This window comes from Crinia signifera, chromosome 4, assembly GCF_055691185.1.
Source record: "Crinia signifera chromosome 4, ASM5569118v1, whole genome shotgun sequence".
Taxonomy (NCBI): domain Eukaryota; kingdom Metazoa; phylum Chordata; class Amphibia; order Anura; family Myobatrachidae; genus Crinia; species Crinia signifera.
The window spans coordinates 267,494,012-267,512,637 of record NC_139220.1 but is presented as its reverse complement, the minus strand read 5'-3'; the positions used below and the strand labels follow the sequence as shown (position 1 = coordinate 267,512,637).

Genomic DNA, 18,626 nt, shown 5'->3' with positions numbered 1-18,626 from the left:
AAGAATGATTTACATTAGCTAAGGAAGATGTTTAGGGGTACTGGATCGAGGGGGGGGGGGGTGTTGGAACTAGGCTTACTAGACTATCCCTTTCAACTGTGGTGCTTATGAATTACATAGGTTCAGTGACTGGATGACTTCAAGACTGCATTTCAATTGGTTTTCATCAGCCACAGAGCCTGTGTAGTCTATGAGCATCATGGTTTTAAGCAGGTGTTCTCAAACTTGGTCCTCAGCACCCAACACAGTTCACGTTTTCCAGGTCGCTCGGCAGGTGCATTCATTGGACATTGGCACATTTTAAAAGATCCACAGGTGGAGCTAATTATTTCACTGTGTGGGGTCCTGGGGACTGAGTTTGAGAACCTGTGGTTTAAAGCAGTGGTTCTCAACCTCGGTCCTCAAGGACCCCTCCCAACAGTGCACGTTTTTTTGCACGGTCTCCACACAGAATCACGGGTGACCTAATTAGCTTCACCTGTGATCTTTTAAAATGGGTCAGTGAATAATTTGTTGGCGCTAGTGGAGTAGAGAGTAACTCGTTCTGGGGTAAGGAATCATTTGAAAAGGGGTGTACACATGGTGAGATTTTGGAAAAGCCAAAATCTCCCAGTTCTTCTACCGATTAGTCAATATTTTCTACCAATTTTGACTAGATCATAGAATATCATTACCTAAAATCTCCAGTGCATCTAGCCAAAATGTCTTAGTCAAAATTGGCCATTAGCCAATATCTCGCTGTGAGTACGGGGTTAAATACTAGTAGAAGACGACTGGAGGTGGGGCATAGCAGGAATATTCTGAACCTATTAATGCAGAGGTGTCTGGAGGTGGGGTGAAATGGAAGTGCCCTGGAGCATGAGGCTACTGGAGGAGGTATAGGTCACAGAGTCGAATAAATGAAGGTCGACATGCATTGGGTCCACCACTGTAGGTTGACATGCATCAAGGTCGACACACCTGAAGGTCAACATGGGGTTAGGTCAACACGGTCATTAGGTCAACATGTGCATTAGGTCGACATGGGCTCATTTTTTTAAATCCCAAACGTTAACACTAAAAAAGTGCACCAATGTGCTTTGCCATGCTTCGGGCACGGTGCCTCGCTACGCTTGGCGCAATATTTTATTCTTCCACCCTGCCCTAGTGGATGATAGGGCATTAAATACCGGCTGTCGACTCAAAAAAAAAAAAAAAAGGTAAAAACCCCACGTCGACATTTTGACTGTCGACCTAGCCCATGTGTCCACCTTATGACCCTGTCGACCTAACACCATGTCAACCTTCAGGTGTGTTGAAATTGATGCATGTCAACCTTCAGTAGTTGACCCAAAGCATGTGGACCTTCCTATTGTCAATCTAGTGACCATATACCAGTGGAGGCGTGGTGTAGCAGGAATCTGCAGGGGCTACTGAGGCAGATGGTTAGATGAGCTGTGTAGGTAACAAGACATGGGAGCTGTATGAGGAGCGCACGGTTACAGGACTGGAAGCAAGCAGCAGGTTATAAGTCAGGGAGCAGAAGAACTGTACAATAGTTGAGTGGTGTAGACGCTGAGGAGAGAACAGAAAGGTGTGGGATGAAGTGAAAGCTACGTGCAATAGTGTTCCTGTATAATCAGGTCAGTGATGGCTAACTCCAGCTGTTGATGAACTACACATCTCAGCATGCCCTGCTACAGTTTTGCTATTTGGCCATGCTAAAACTGATGCAGGGCATGCTGGGATGTGTAGTTCAACAACAGCTGGAGTGTCAAGGTTAGCCATCACTGTTATAGGTTACCATTCTCATAACAAGACATTTCTTTATAACACCCTCATCATTTTACAGAAAGACTGCACCCATACAGGCCCAACTCACCTCTCTTCCATCAGCTCCCTAATTGATGCCACTGTTGGTCCAGACCCGAGGTGAGTGTAATATGGTCCTTCATCTTTCTCATTTATTTGTTCTGTGGAGAAGTAAAACACTGGTCATAAACATGTCATGTAAGAGTAACAAGATGCATAAACATCACATCGTCACAGAGAGCGCTCAATGCAAGATCAGGATTGCTGGTGATGGGTACTAGTGAACTCAATGAGCCTTGCCCAGCATTGCTTAATATCCAGATGCTATTCACCTACCCCAGTGATGGCTAACCTTGACGCTCCAGCTGTTGTTGAACTACACATCCCAGCATGCCCTGCTACAGTTTTACTATTTGGCCATGCTAAAACTGATGCTGGGATGTGTAGTCCAACAACAGCTGGAGTGTCAAGGTTAGCCATCACTGAACTAACCCCATGCTTCCAGTCCTAGGCCCTTATTCTGGTTGGTGCGGCCAGAGCCGCACACGGGGCTCCGGCCGCACAAACCAATCCCCGCCCACGAGACGGATCGCCACGGCCGTCCGTACACGGACGGCTGGCGATCCGCATAAAAATGGTGGAGGCGTACGCCTCCACCATGGTGGGAGCTGCCCCCTGCATTCGATGGTCGTCGACCATCGAAGGCAGGTCCGCACGCCCCAGCAGCTCCCGCAAGCTGAGACCACACGGACAATCGTCCGTGTGGTAGCTTGTATGGGGGCTGAAAGCTGACATCCGGCGACGTCAGCTTTCCGCCCCCATGAGCTGCGTCATGCCCTCATTTCCATGCATACGCCCCGCGTTTGCATGGGAACGCCCATGAAACGCGGGGCGTACACATAGGGAAATGAGGGGATGAAGCCCCTCACGCCCCTATACGCCCCCTTTGCGGCGGACGAAATACGTCTGCGGCGAAGGGGGCTGCACATGCGCAGAATGACCTCTGCGCATGTGCAGACTGTAAACATCGGCGGTACGGCCGCACGCGGGCCGTACCGCACGAAACAGAATAAGGGCCCTAGTCTTTATAACTGCTTGTCCTATCGTAAGTCCTAACATTTCCAATGTATTTGCTTCTACAGAATCAGCTGAATTGTCTTAATGAGTTATTGATCAGGGTTTGAATGCTGTCCTTGAAGCAATCCCAGAACATAGCATTGTGGGTTTGGATCTCTGTTATTGTATTGTACAAATGAATGTGACGGGCAGGTTTCATTACAATTTAAGGTCACTGTAAAAATAGCAGCCTCCGTGTGGAAATGTACAGAAATAGACGAGGCTACTATTACATCCACACATACTGCTTGGCAATGCCCTTACTGCAGTTATTCCAGTATTGCAGCAGGCATCCGTCTGATCTTTCAGCATTTACAAGTGTGTGAATAAGACCTCTACCAATAAAAACAAACATGGTTCCGCTCTTAAATCCAGCTATACGCCTCATACCTATTTTTGAATGAACAAATCTACAACATGTCTGTAGAACAACACAACACAACATCCTGTATGTACAGGTAGGAAGGACATACGAAAATAGTTTTTTAGTTTGATAATCATTTGAATCACATTTAATCACACAAAGAATGCCTGCTTCATGCAGATTTCTTGTCATGGGATCGTCATGACACAAGCACACACTTTTAAGGCCTACATTCACTAGTGCGATTTGGGCCCTTTTTATCTGATTACGAAGCATCGGGCCAAGGAATCGAATGAAAAGGGCCCAAATTGCATGTGTTTAACCTCCAATTCCGATCAGATGCGCGGTTCCGTGCACATTGGAGCAGGAGGATTGTCCCTGCTGCATACAGGAACCATCGGATTCCGCATCCAGGAGAAGTATGGCATACGATACAATGGGGCAGTTGTATCAAGCCTGGCGAAGAGATAAACTGGAGATACAGTGGAAGGAGATAACGCACCAGCCAATAAACTTTCAACTGTCATATTTCAAACACAGCTGATTGGCTGGTGCGTTATCTCCTTCCACTTTATCTCCAGTTTATCTCTTTGCCAAGTTTAATACATCTGCCCCATTGTATGCAAAATGACCGCATACGATGTACCCTGCGAGCTGCCAGGTGAGATGGTAATATATGAGGCCACTGTCCGTTCAATAAAATGTAGTTTTGCAATAAGCTGTAGCTCCCCCATAGTTATGTCTTATAATGAGCAGTGTTTACTGCGGACACTTTCTACAGCTTTCTGATCGTCACTGCAATAAAGCTGTAGGGGGTATGAGTCATTGGGACGACCAATATTAGTTCAACATACACTGGGTTGACCACTAAAGGTTGACATGGCTTAGGTCGACATCTGGAATAGGTGGTCATGGATGGAAGGTCGGCACAAGCATTAGGTCAACAGTCAACATTTCGACATGGGTTTTTCACATTTTGTCGTAGATGTCGACATGGACACGGTATCGGTGCACAGCGCCCCCTTCAATGGCACGGCGCCTCGCTACGCTCTGCACACTATTAGATTCTCCCTCCACGCCCTAGTAGATGGTAGGGCAGGAAATACCGCCTGTCGGAACGTGGCGGCTCAAAAAGGTCAACAACCCATGTCAACCTAAGCAATTGTCGACCTTCCATCCATGTCGATCTTATGTGTCAACTGCTGTAAGACATGGCCAAGTAGCAGGAACTCTGACCTCACGATGTGTACTCTGACACATTCATTTTAACTATCGTATTTATATAAATTTGCACTAGCGTGACAATTTCTTTTTCTGTGTGTTTTATTGATGAAATCAAGGCTTTTAATCTGTTACCAATGTTTAATAATAAAATGTCAACATTTGGATTCATTGTAGCAGTGATATTATTGCATGATCTGTAATACATTTCCCAGTATAGAAGGTATGTTGTAATCCGTGGAGCCGTGACTAAACCAATGTATACAGGATTATTGGATAAAGGCGAAGCGACGTTGGATTGAAAATGATTGTGGTGCCCATTCTTATGCCCTCACCTTCCATATGCAAGGTAAATACCATACACAGTCATGGGTAGGTAGTAGCAGGGCAAAAGTCGGGAGTGCTCAAATCCCCACAGAGCTGGCTTCTATGCTATGGTGTTTTTCTGTATAGATTAGGGATGGAGAACCTTCGGCCCTCCAGGTGTTGTTGAACTACACATCCCAGGAAGCCTTGCTACAGTTTTGGTATTTGGCCATGCTAAAACTGTTGCAGGGCATGCTCCCAGCACATGTAGTTCAACAACAGCTGGAGAACATAACTACTTAGCCCAGCATGCCCTGCAACATGGTCAAATAGCAAAACTGTATCAGGGCATCCTGGGATGTGTAGTCCAACAACAGTTGGAGGGCTGAAGGTTCCCCAACCCTGCTCTATAGACTACAAGCCCTCAAAGGCAAGCTCCTGCTAGTACTATCCCTGGCGTTTTTCCTTCCAGTTCCCATGATCCTGGTCTGCCCACCCACTACAGGGCTACAGGCTTGTGGAGTGATGTTTGCTCTCTATTCCACCCAGTAACCAATCACTGCTTACTGTTAGCCTTATTGAGTCTAGCCGACCCTCTGCTGCTCCATCGCTCCCCATAAACACACAGACACTTTATTTGGTTTAAGTTGTATTTATGGTGCAATATAAATTTTTACCATCACTGTACGGTGCACACGAGAGGTCCTGCTGACTTGCTCATTGAAAAAAACCGCTTGCAGCTGCAAGGTTAATATGTCAGTCACAGTGTCATTCATGCTTTCAGCTATACCCCTTTTCTTGTGGATCCGCAAAGCCAAGCGGATTGTTTTGATGGGTTAAAAAAGGGTAGAAATGCCACTTGCGTCCGCATTGTAGCAGCTCATAAGCATCCCTTTCTGATGGGTGCCCATGAAGACACGCAGCACAAGCCCAATCAGAGTCTATTATTATTTCAGTAAGTACTTCTAAGCTCTACTCTCCTGTAGCACTAAAGCAACCCTACATACAAGATTTTAAGTGTTCTTATACAATCATGGCTTCCTTCCGACTATCTTTATAAACCACTATGATCAATGTAAACACTATGAAAGGCTGCTTATCACTTTGGGGTGATTCAGGTTGGTTTGCAAAAGCAAACTCCTTTAATGTACATAACCATGTACACTGCAGGTGGCGCTGATGTAACATGTGCAGAGAGAGAGCGTTACATTTGGGTGAGATATATTGTTTCTGTGCAGGGTAAACACTGGCTACTTTATGTTTTACACTGCAATTTAGGTTTCAGTTTGAACACACCCCACCCACATGTAATTCTTTCTACACATGTTTTGTGCGCAAACCAGAATTAGGCCAGGGGCGTAACTATAGCACCGCAGCCCCCGCAGTCGCGGGGGGCCGTTGTGCATGTGGGGGCGCGGGGGGGCTGCGGTGCTATAGTAATGCCCCCACTCCCCTCCTGGCTTCAATTAATTCTATGGAGACGGACCACGATAAAATGGGCGCCCCATAAAGCAGACAGGAGGGGGAGCACCCCAAACCAAGCTACGCCACTGAATTAGGCCCTTTGTACAAGTAAGCTAAAGCACCAAATTATAAATAATACATTCCTATGGGTAAACTATCAATAAGGCAGCCAACAGCCATTTTGACAAGAGCAGAAGGGTTTCGGTGAATCGTGATGTATATGTATTCCATAGCGTATAAATCCTTTACGGATAAAATATACGTAAAATAAAATTCCTGCATTAGATAATAGAACGGTCACAGAGAGACTATGACTCTGCAGGTAAACAAAAGACTTGGATACAAACATCACCCATAATGATGTGACCACTTTTTATTTAGTAGGCAAATGGCTTCCGTACGCGTCGCCTCCAGGTCCTGCAGTATAAAATCCTGTGCTTGTTTTTCTGGCATGCACGGTTGACAGTAGGACATCTCCCTATGCGCCTCCTACTTCAGTAAACGCACATGGCAATGTTTTCAAACGATCCTGCACATGTGACTGCTGAGTCACATGACCTCACGTTCAGGTCTAGTGGCAGGCATAGCGATGTAGCGGAAACGAAAAGTCACGCTTCTTTTAGACAATGACAACTCGTTTACAGATAGAAAATGCAGCATGCAGAAAAGGAATCTCTGCCACATTACGCATATAGCAGAACCCCCTTAGACTGCATAGACCCTGGCATACTGTGTTCATTGCAAGATTGCTGTAATATGAATGTTTCTCCTCATGATTAGCCTGTGTGTGTGGTTTTGCAGACAGTATTGTCTATGTACAATGTCTTATGCTGGGGTAGCCAACCCTAGTCCTCGAGAGCTACCAACAGTGCATGTTTTGCAGGTCTCCTCACAGAATCACAAGTGAGCTAATTAGCTCCATCTGTGGATCTTTTAAAATGTGTCAGTGATTAATGAGTGCAGCTGTGCAGCAGCTAGGTTGTCTGGAAAATGTGAACTGTTGGTAGCTCTCGAGGGCTAGGGTTGGCTACCCCAGGTCTTATGTATCTACATTGTCATTTAAATTCTAAGAGAAATAAATAAAAAAAATTAAAACAACTTTTGCCTTCATATATCTGTGTACTATAAGATGTTATTGGTTTTAAATATAAATGAAAATAAGTTCCAATGACGATATTTGTCATAGCAATTACATATAATAACTGATTTGCTCTTATCTACTGTACACATATTGTGGTCATGACGGCTTTGTGGCTTAATACAGGTCCTTGGAAAGAAGCAGCCTGTCTGGACACTGCAACCTGTAGCCCTTGGCAGCTGAACGCAACACAGCAATAACTGGGAACCAATTGACACGGTTCCTGGTCACATGATCCATGTTAACAAAATCAAATTGAAACCTTTCACTGGCACGCAAAGCAGAGAGAGAGAGCAGTGTGCTGGCATCTTTTGTAACAGACCATTAGTTATGTCGCTCAACCTTGCTCCACAAAATTACCAAATAAATCCAGTTTAAGCCTATTAGGTAGTCATTATAGGTTTTCACTTTTTTGGAATCCATGTCGACACCTGAGCACATGTATCTCCAATCCGTACACTGCTTCGCCCACTGGGCTTAAGGCCAGGTGCATTCGGCCCACTTTACCATCCATGTAGGCCGGGTGTGGCCAAACTATGGCTCTCCAACTGTTGTGAAACTACAAGGAGTGGTAAAGCATGAAAAAGTTCCAAAAAGGAATAAAATCCCCAAAACCCTAAATGTCAGCCTTTTTCATTTGTCAACCATAGCTATGTAGATATTTTGCTTGTGTCAACATTTTGACCATCCCAACTATATACATGTCAAACATATTGAATGACTGAGTCAATATCAACCTACCATCTGGATATCAGTCATTGGGGTAGATGTATTAAGCCGGGTGTGGCGATAAAGGTTGGCTCGTGCGTTATTACCTTCCACCTTAGGGGGGGGGTATTCAATGTGTACAGATGTTTTCAGCACCCACCTATTCAATTCTGCTGTTTCCGACCACTCTGAAGACATCCAATTTCAAATCTGCATTGTCCAAAACAGACACTGAATTGTCGTATCCCCGCCATTTTCCACAATCCACGGCCGTTCAGATAATCGGAATCAAAATTGAATACCTTAAAAGGTCTGTTTTAACTTATACCGAAGAATATAAAGATAGTATTTTTATATTTATATTATTTTAAAACCTGAGGGCAGATCAAATAAACATGATGCTGCAGAAAATAAGAGATAGTATGGATGGTGTAATGGTTAGCATTACTGCCTCACAGCACTGAGGTCATGGGTTCGACTCCCACCATGACCCTAACTGTGCGGAGTTTGTATATTCTCCCCGTACTTGCGTGGGTTTCCTCCCACAATCCAAAAATATACTAGTAGGCTAATTGGCTCCCAACAAAAATTAACCCTAGAATGTCCGTGTGCGTGTATATGTGTGGTAGGGAATATAGATTGTAAGCTCCACTGGGGCAGGGACTGATGTGAATGTTCAACTATACTCTGTAAAGCGCTGCAGAATATATATGCGCTATATAAGAAACTGTTATTAATAATAATAATAATAATAATAATTTCAAATGACGGAAGTGATTACTTGCTGCTCACCCTTCTATGTTCCCAACGTTATAGTAGTGCCAGATGCCCTTAGCTTCGTAAGGTGATAAAATGGAGAGTGATAAAGCCAGCCAATCAGCTCCTATCTGCCATGTCACAGACTGTGTTTGAAAAATCACAGGCAGGAGCTGATTGGTTGGCTGTTTCTCACTTTTGAAGCTAAGTGCATCTGGCCCAAAATCTTCTCAATAAGAGGTTTATCATACGCAAGGAGTGTAAAACACATTGCGGATAATAAACAGCCCATCAGCCCCCACCTGTTAATTTTCAAACAAATGACAGAAAGGAGCTGATTGGCTGGAGAACCATTTCTCATACAACATTAGTTTTAAAACTCGCTCTGTATGTTAAAACTGGCTGAGACTTCAGCTCCTAATTGTATCAGACTCCAAATATTCTTAGAATTTGATATTATATTGTTATTGAAGTAAACATTGTTCCATTTATAAACCGTGAAACAATAGACTGTTGTGAGCTATGAAGTGTAACAGTAGGTCTTAATAGAATGTGAAAAATTGATACGATATTGTATTTAAATGGCATATTTAGAACATACAATAAAATCAGACATGGTTTGTCCTTTCAAGGTTTATTATTGTGAGATATCAGACAGACATATAGCTTTTTATGAAGAAACATATGTATCATCGGATAAAGCCTGTAATAATGCCACAACCCCTTAAAGCTGCTCTGTGTTTATTGTATGACAGGGGTAATAACAGTGATGAGTGGTACTGTAGGACAGCAAGCAGCAATGCAGATATACTGCGCGCTCACCCCCCTTCGCCGCTGGAGGAATGTCTTACACAGAGCAGATGTCTCTGCTGCAGCATTCCTGGGAAGAAATCCGGTCACGGATGGTTTTGCACACACAGTCACACCCTTCATGCAGGCATTTGTAGCAGCACAGGCTCAAGTTCAAGGGTAAAATATACGAGGACAGAGCCGGGGAGGAAGCTGAATTACAAACACGTACTGTATGTGTATCTTGCATCGCTGCATATGTCTGGTAAACGGTTTTAGCTGTTATTTGGTGTTGTCACCCACAAATCTGTACAAACACATTTATACATACATAAGGTACAGTATGTGGCCAGCTTGAAGAAAATGTTGACAGTCTGAATATCAGTATTAAACATGTCAACATGGTCAATGCAGACTCCATTTTAGGGTTATGGCTCATACACACTGGGGGTGATCCAGTTGGGTGCCAGCATATCGGCAAGTGAATACACATTTGCCAATGCCGGCGTCTGCTAAGCGGGAGGGCAAGCAAAGGCTATGCTGCATTCAGCATGGCCCTAGATAACTATCTGAAAAAAAACTTTCTAAATTTTGGATATTTTCTAAATTTGACAGGAAGGATCAGTATTATGTCCATGCTCTACTAGTATCAGACAGAGTCATAGCCTAGTTTATTTTCAATATGCAAAAGTCTTATAAGTACTTATGGGAATGGACCATGTGGTGGCCATATACATACATTTGAGGCGAATTTAAGAAAATATGCTATGGAGAACCCCTTACATGCATGCACCTGAAACATTATCCTCAGTGCTAACCTCCTCTGAAACATTGCTGCCAGTAGCCACAGCTGAGAACACTGCTTAGGAAATACATTCACCATAAGGTCCCTATTTAGCGGAGGATTCCAAAGAAACGATGGGTTAGTGATCTATGTATGTGCCATGCATGATGCCTGCAATGGAATGTAGATATAACACATGCACTGGCTCCAGATCTACACAGACACAGGAAGAGGCACAACACTGTATTTATAGGAAAGTATAAACATTCTGAATCGACGTACTCTACATACTCTAGCTGTAGTGCCTCAGATTTGCAGGAGCGGAATGTTTAAAAGTTCCTGGAGATCGTCCAAGGTGCCGTATACTGCAATGCCATGCGCTGCTGCTGTTGTGGTAGTACTACATGCTACGCTTAGTACTAAAATGTATTACTCTCTTATAGGGCCAGATGCACTAAGCTTCAAAAGTGATAAAATGGAGAGGGATAAACCACCAGCCAATCAGCTCTTACCTTAGGAGCTGATTGGCTGGTTGTTTAACACTCTCCACTTTATCACTTTTGAAGCTTAGTGCATCTGGTCCCCAAAACCATGTCATTGTGTAGTACAGTACGATGAAGTGCAAGGACCTGTGCTATCTATAAGAGGACAGAAACAGAGGATATATTTTATACACTAGAATTGGAACATATCTTAAAATCCTCTTAGTACAATTTGCACTTAATTGCACTATTGACACTTTTTGTGATACATCAGGGGAGCATTTTCCTCAGCATGGTTACCTTAGTAAGGATTCCTACTGCCTTGCTTCAGGCAGGAACAGGTTCTTACCTCTAACATCGGAACTGGTCTTGGCTGTGTGGATGCTTCTCTCACTTCAGAGAATAATGGGGCCTAAACAGGAGGCGATTTCAGGGCATTTTCTAAAGGGATCTGATTCAATCATTTAGAAAATGCTCCATGTGGGCGGAGGTATAGCAACAGCATTTAATATCCAGCTTGTTTTCTCACCAGAGAATATTGGCTGTGACAGATCGCGCAGCACACAGAGCTTACGCATTGGTGTGCAGCGCTGTGTGCTGAGCGATCTTGTTCAGCATTCTGAATGATATACATTGCTCACCAATGTCGCCCAGTCTGTCGGTGTCTTTACACTTGCTAAAACATAGATGAGTAGAATCTTAGGAGAAGTGCATTCGGCCTTATGGGCCCTACACACATGCAGATGTGTGTAGGGCGACCTAGCTGTGCTATGTCGGGCCGTTCTGCTCCGAGTCACTTAGCACACAGAGCTGACAGCCCACACACAGAGCGAGCTGTCAGCTCTGTGTGCTGAGCGAGCGGACAGCGCCAGTGTTCTCTGGTGAGAGAACCCTGCCGATGCAGATATTGATGGACACTGTTCATCAAGCTCAGCCAGCGACGCGCATTGCTGTCGATCTAGCCCCCCCACACACACCGATGTTGGGGCATTTTCTAAGCGACTTTGCCAAACTAAGCAAAGTCGCTTAGAAAATGCCTTAATATCGGCATGTGTGTAGGCCGTATTAGAGGAAGATTCTCTGGGGGAGACTTCTAAAGAGTGGTGTAGTTGCCTATAGCAATTAATCAGTTCTAGAATATATTATAGTCGATCTATATGCTAGCTAGCAGACGATTAGTTCCTATGGATCCACACCTAAAATTACAAAACAATGTGCGCAAAGCAAATAAACCAGAGATGAATAACTGATGAATACTAACCACTTCGCCAATTACGTTTCTGTCATACAGTGTTCTTCTCATGGCCATTTTTCCCACAAAGCGAACATCAAGCACCCAGGGCCAGCATGACTTACATAATAAGACGGCTATGCCTAGCGCCAGCCAGCAGAGGGCTCCATAAGCAACAGAAATTCTCACTGCATGAAGCCACCCCTGGCCAGAGGAAGACTCCATGCTGACCCTGGCCCACCCGGCATGGAGACAAGCACTGTAGGCACAGCTTCCCCCTTCTCCTACCTGGAGCGTGCCAACAGTAAGGGCAGTATTCAATGAAAATATTCTCCGTGCACGGTGAGCATTTTTTTTTGCTCGCCGTGCACTCTCCGTGTTCCGGAGGGCTCGCTGCCACTCCTGCTCCCACTATTCAACGTTTTTAAGACTCGCCGCCACTCGCGGCGAGTCTTAACCCCTGCAGCGGACGAGCGTCCGCGGCAGGGAGCTGTCAGGGAGCCGGGGGACGTAGCAGCCAAGAGAGATTAAAGTCTCTCTTGGCTGCTGCAGGGGATATGGGGTGGGGAGCAGGGCTCCCCTGGACCCAGGCAGCACAGGCTGCCCCCCCTATAGCCAGCGGGGGACCCAGTATTCACTGTACCCGAACGTGCTTCGGGTGCAGTGAATATATGAATATCTAATGAGCGGCTCCAGCGCTCCGGCCCCCTGCTGGCTGCACTGTGTAAAAAAAAAAAAAAAAAAAAAAAAATGTAAAAAAATATTTTTTAAAAAATTAAATATATATTCATGTGCTATAGGCACATGAATAAAAATAACATGGCCCTTCACAGAAAAAAAAACCTGATTTTTTGACACCAAAATTAAAAAAAACACCCTTTTAGTTTAAAAGTTCACATTCCTGCTCTCCATCAAAAGATGGAGAATTTCTACACGGAGAGAGACGGCGAGAATCACTTAGAAAGACGGAGAATATTTCACATTGAATAGGGTGGCTCGCCTTTGGAGAAAAAAAACCTCTCTCCACCACGTGAAAAGCACAAACTCTCCAGAAATCACAGCGAATTTTTCTCATTGAATACTGCCCTAAGTGAGAAGGCAGGTGGGAGAGAGTGAGGGCACACACTGTGCTGCTGCTTCTTTCCTCCTCCTATGAGTTCTCACCCAGGGCCAGATGTACTAAGCTTGAAAAGTGATAAAATGGAGAGTGCTAAACCACCAACCAATCAGCGCCTACCTGTCATGTCACAGGCTGTGTTTGAAAAATGACAGATAGGAGGTGATTGGTTGGTGGTTTATCACTGTCCAATTTATCACTTTTCAGGGCTTAGTACATCTCGTCCCCAATGTGGGTTAGCCGATACTGCTTCTCCCACATGTATAAAGGAAGTTCTCGACAAAGCTATCTACAAGATCACACGCTGATAGCAGGGAGCAACGTATGACTGGTCACTAGCACTGAGGCGCAGATTTATTAAGCTCAGTGAAGTGATAAACTGTCTGGTTTTTATCGCCGGCCAATCAGTTCTTACCGGTCATTTATCAAACCAAGCCTGTAACTTCACAGGTAGGAGCTGATTGGTCGGTGATAAAAACCAGACAGTTTATCACCTCACCGAGTTTAATAAACCTACCCCTGACTGCTCCAACACCTATAGCGATAAATATCCAAAGCTGCAGGTGTGGTTACCCATACACCACAGCAGGGACAGCACTGTCACTGGCTGCACAGATGATCTTAAGAGACACATGTGAGCCGGCCAGGGGAGAGACACAGCGCATCAGCCCTAGGCGGAATCCTGGTGGGGGATCTGGCAGCATTGGTCGGAAGGGGGAGTTTTCTCTCTTCAGCATCTGATATGATAACATCATTCCTGCTTTACCCATGTTGGGTGCCTATACCTGTGTGTAGGATACATGATGTACAATGTACCCTCCACATCTATGGAAAACACATTTGTTACAAAGCGCTAAATGACAGTGGGGTAGATATTCTAAGCCTTGGAGAGAGATAAAGTGGAGAGAAAATACCAGCCAATCCGCTCAGAATTGCCATGTTACAGGCTGTGTTTGACCTGTTTTAGGATCTGATTGGTTGGTAGTTTCTCTATTGCCAGGGCTTAGTGCAGAGGTTCCCAAACGCGGCCCTCAAGGCACCCCAACGGTCCAGGTATGAAGTTTATCCATGCTTGGCCACAGGTGACTTAACTAGTAACTCCGTCAGTCTGATTTAACCATCTGGGCTGAACCATGGATATACCTAAAACCTGGACCGTTGGGGTGCCTTGAGGACTGCGTTTGGGAACCTCTGGCTTAGTGTATCTCTCCCAAAAGCTGTAAAAGGGGCCACAATACATGGATGCCCACATTTGTACAGGTGCAGTTATGGGCGTGATTGACTACATTTTCCACAGCACATGGGAATATTGTTGGGTGATCAACAAAAAGCTACATCATTTCAAATAAGGAAGATTATCTTTCACATGTGGGAACCCAAAGCAGATCTTCCCCCATGCCTTGACTATTTTTCTGCAGTTTAACCCTTTTACGTGCCAAGTGAATTTGCCTAAATAGGTGTGAACCATTTTTATTCATCATAATGACCTGTAACGTTTACCTTGTGTAAAAAATTATATTTCCTATATATTTATTTGAATTTATATAACAAACGTGAGCGATGCTGGCATTTTTAGCATGTTGGCACTCAAAGGGGTAATGGTTCACTGTCCACAGTTTGATAGAGGGAACTTTCTATTTGTCCACTATGTGGGAACGAGGAGAGGAATGGTGAATGAGGACTTGTTATTTTACAAGTATATTGGAATCAGTGGTAAGAATGTTTAATCAAATTTGATTAAGAATTTAAAAGTGTGCAGGAAAAAAAATATATAAAGTACGTTTATGGCCACTACATATTATTCAGCAATGTAATAAGGTCTCCGACATGCATTCATATAAAATTATTAAACCTACTTGCACATTAATTGCATTCAATTTTTTTTGGTATGGCTTTTGTAAAAATTATAGCTAGTGAGTTCTGCTACCTCAAAAGAACCTGACCTTTCAACTCACTACTGAAGCAAAAGGCAGAGGTGTGTGATTTAGTGTAGGGTGTAGAACAGAAACTGACCTGTTGAACCTTGAGTTACCCCCAAGTGTACAGCATTGTAGCCAACATAACACTGTAATCCTGTTGACAGATTCTTATCAGTTCTTGACTGATTGTGTGGCCTCTGCACTGCCAGGGAATAAAACAATTATTCCAGGAGTGAAGACCACCCCATTGCTCTACACCAGGGATGGGGAACCTTTGGCCCTCCATCTGTTGTTGAACTATCCATCCCAGCATGCCTTGCAACAGTTTCAGGTTGGCCAAATAGCTAAATTGTAGCAGGGCGTGCTGGGATGTATAGTTCAACAACAGCTGGAGTGCCGCTTGTTTCCCAACCCTGCTCTACATGCTGCTAGGTAGGCAGCCAGATTCCCAAACTTTGTGCCATGGAGTACCTCAGTGCAATTGCAGGGGTGCCCGGGGTTGGTGGACCGGGACCAGTTCAAATTATTTATTGTCAATGTAATAGATTAAACCAGTGCCGGTGGTTGTCATAAAATAAAACTATTAAAAAAAAGTAGACAACTGTAGTAAACCCTGTCCCTCACCATCATAACTGGACTCATGGATGACACAGTTTACTTGTTATAAAATGTTAAGGGGCCTAAACACGGGGAAACACTGCTCAGCGATCTGTCAGGGCCAGATGCTATTGCGGTCACAGTGCACCATCAGACTGTACGCAGCCATTGTCCAGCTACAGTAATATACAGCACCATCGTGTCTTGTTAATGGTCGTATCTTTCATTTGGTATGTGTCTGCCCAAATCTGACCCCACAGTGATCGGGTCAAATAGCTGGATCATCTGTTGCGTAGGCAAGGTGTATGTGGCGTCTCTGATCTCCATAATGCATTATAAAAACGTATGTATATACTGTACATCACAGCTCTGTATTAAAGTAACGCAACCCCACCAGGTAGAAAGATGGTGTCTTTATGCTGACTTTTTTAAAGTGTACAGTATTTCTTTTACAAAACTATTTTATACTGTAGAATAGGGTTTTGGCTTTGTACAACTGGGGCCTGGGCAGAACAGTTCACTTCATGAGAATTCAAGAAAGAATCTAAAGAATGTATGCATCTGGGGTTTGAGCAAAAGGACCATGCCCTCAAAGTTCAATTCATTAAGTAATTTTCTTTTATTCAGGTCTGCTTTCCTGGAGACCAAAACAGATGCATCTGTAATCTGGATTCTGCCCTCAATCCAATGGCAACTGAATATAAACGGTGATGACTCAAAGAAATACTGCTCTGTGGCCTCTCCGATTGGCTGCAGCAACTACGGACTCAGGTGTAATTACTAATCTGATTGTACAGAGCAACCGGCAGCAGACGTCTTCAGTGCAGGAGAGCGCACGATTTCTGACATTATCTAATGCTAGAATTCCATATAAACTTTATTTCACATTATTAGAGCCTGCCTGTGGTGCGGAGTTCACCACCCAGCTGTTCACATTCAGAGACGGGTTGACAAACACGTGTGCTAAACAAGTGGTGGATGTTGCCAGGAAACCAGGACGCCAGCCACTGATTCGCAAGAGCAGCTGGCGGGTAATTAACCCCTTGGAAGATTTCCTGGTTTGCGGTACGGTATTACAGAGTGTCCAAGTGACAACTATAATAGCCAGTCAGCTTATCTGGGGACCCAGGACTGTAGAAGTTTAACTCTTTGTAAATGTCATAAAAACTATGATGAACCAGGAAGAAGCCACAGTATTAAAAAAAGAGTCGGAGCATGTGCATATTAGGAACAGCTGTTTTAGGCTTTTATCTAGAAGTGAGGCAAATGCTAGTAGTGCTTAAGGCATGGAACCGGAACAGCATGTATGTATAACGATGACAGGGGTAAATCGCTGGGCTGAAAATAACTCACAATTAGCGATTTTCACCCGTTTTATTGATTTTCCAGGAGGTGGACACCTTTCCGAGGCAGGATGCTGTGGAAAACCACCCACCCAGACCAGTGGCCACGCACTGAGCGGCTACCCAGCTTAAAGCAGCTCAAATGAGTAAACTGTGCTGCTTTAAGTTTAAAGTCACCAAGTGTGTACAGCCATTTACTGTGCAGTCTGCAGTAAGGGTGTCAAAGCCAACTTTATGGAGCGCTTCTATAAAACTTTTACTCTTCAATACAATTAATGGAGTGCAAGAAATGTAAATGCAATGTAGGATGGGCTGATATTTTAATATAGTTGTAAATATACATTATGTGCACATGGGCGTCTAGAAATTCGTTTTCTCCTCTGTTCCATTTACTGACAAGAGAATAAGTCGGGAATAAGTCGGTTTATTCCCATTTTGACCACGTACATATATGGGGGAAATATGTATTTGGGGCCTGATTCAGAGAGGCCCAATTCAGAGATGGCTGCCATGTCGAGGTTTATGATGTTGAGCTAATATCGCCTGACTGCGCTTGCATCTTGGTCGCACTTCACACCCACCAAGCTAGCTTTGTGGAATAATTTGCAGTGAGGATTTTTTCGCAAAGCTTGCAGACAGTTAGGGGGCATGGTGGCAAAAACGCAGACATGTCGCCCATGTTTTCAGGGTGTCAGTCTTTATTTAGTCTTGGACACAGAAAACATGGAGACCGTGTTTTATGCCAACATAAACAAGCGGCACAACACATCTGTGGCTCTGCCCCATCCTTAGGCACAGAGGGGTACCTGAAATATTAGGGCAATCTTAGAAAAAAACTTCTCCTTCAGGGAGAACTTGTTTCTCCATCACATTGATATTTCACCGGACGGACACAAGAACATTCACAGAGGAATGAACAGTTTGCTCATCTTTCCTTGTAAAGACATATGCACACTGCACTGGTATTTAAATTACCTGACGGAAATGGAATGACTGATGTAAATAAATATAATGTTCCTGTACAATGTAGTGAATGAGAAACACTGCCATGCAAATAAAACCTCAGATATCAAAATATATTATATAATATTTTGCCAGGTTCGTAGACTCGGCTCTAGAAGAGCATCATCGCTCTTGGAGTAAATCCTGGGGATTGAGAAGGCAACATGACAGTATTAAAAGGTGCCCATACACGGTACAATATTTCCAGTGCGTTTTGAACTAAATCGCATCGCATGCGATCAGAAGGCAGTACAAAAAGTATATGCAGCACATACTTTTGTACTATGCGATTATGTGCGCGCTCCAGCACAATTGCACCGTGTATGGGCACCTTTACACACTTTTGTGATATCCGGCATTTCATCGCAGCATTAAGCATACTGAAAAAGTTTTTGTAAGGCAGTGGGTTCTCAAATTCGGTCCTCATGACCACACACAGTACACATTTTCCAGGTCACTCGGGAGAGGCACAGTTGCACTCATTACTCACTGACACAT

General features: G+C 44.2%; 1 protein-coding gene across 7 annotated transcripts in view; it reads right to left on the bottom strand.

Annotated features, from left to right (window-relative positions):
• TET3 (tet methylcytosine dioxygenase 3) overlaps positions 1-18,626 on the bottom strand; it is an 82,195-nt gene that overhangs the window by 19,985 nt on the left and 43,584 nt on the right. For all 7 annotated transcript variants that reach the window (XM_083184498.1, XM_083184501.1, XM_083184500.1 and 4 more), the window contains one exon: positions 1,862-1,952. In XM_083184498.1, coding sequence (XP_083040624.1) covers positions 1,862-1,952 — 91 coding nt within the window. The remainder of the gene's footprint in view (positions 1-1,861; positions 1,953-18,626) is intronic.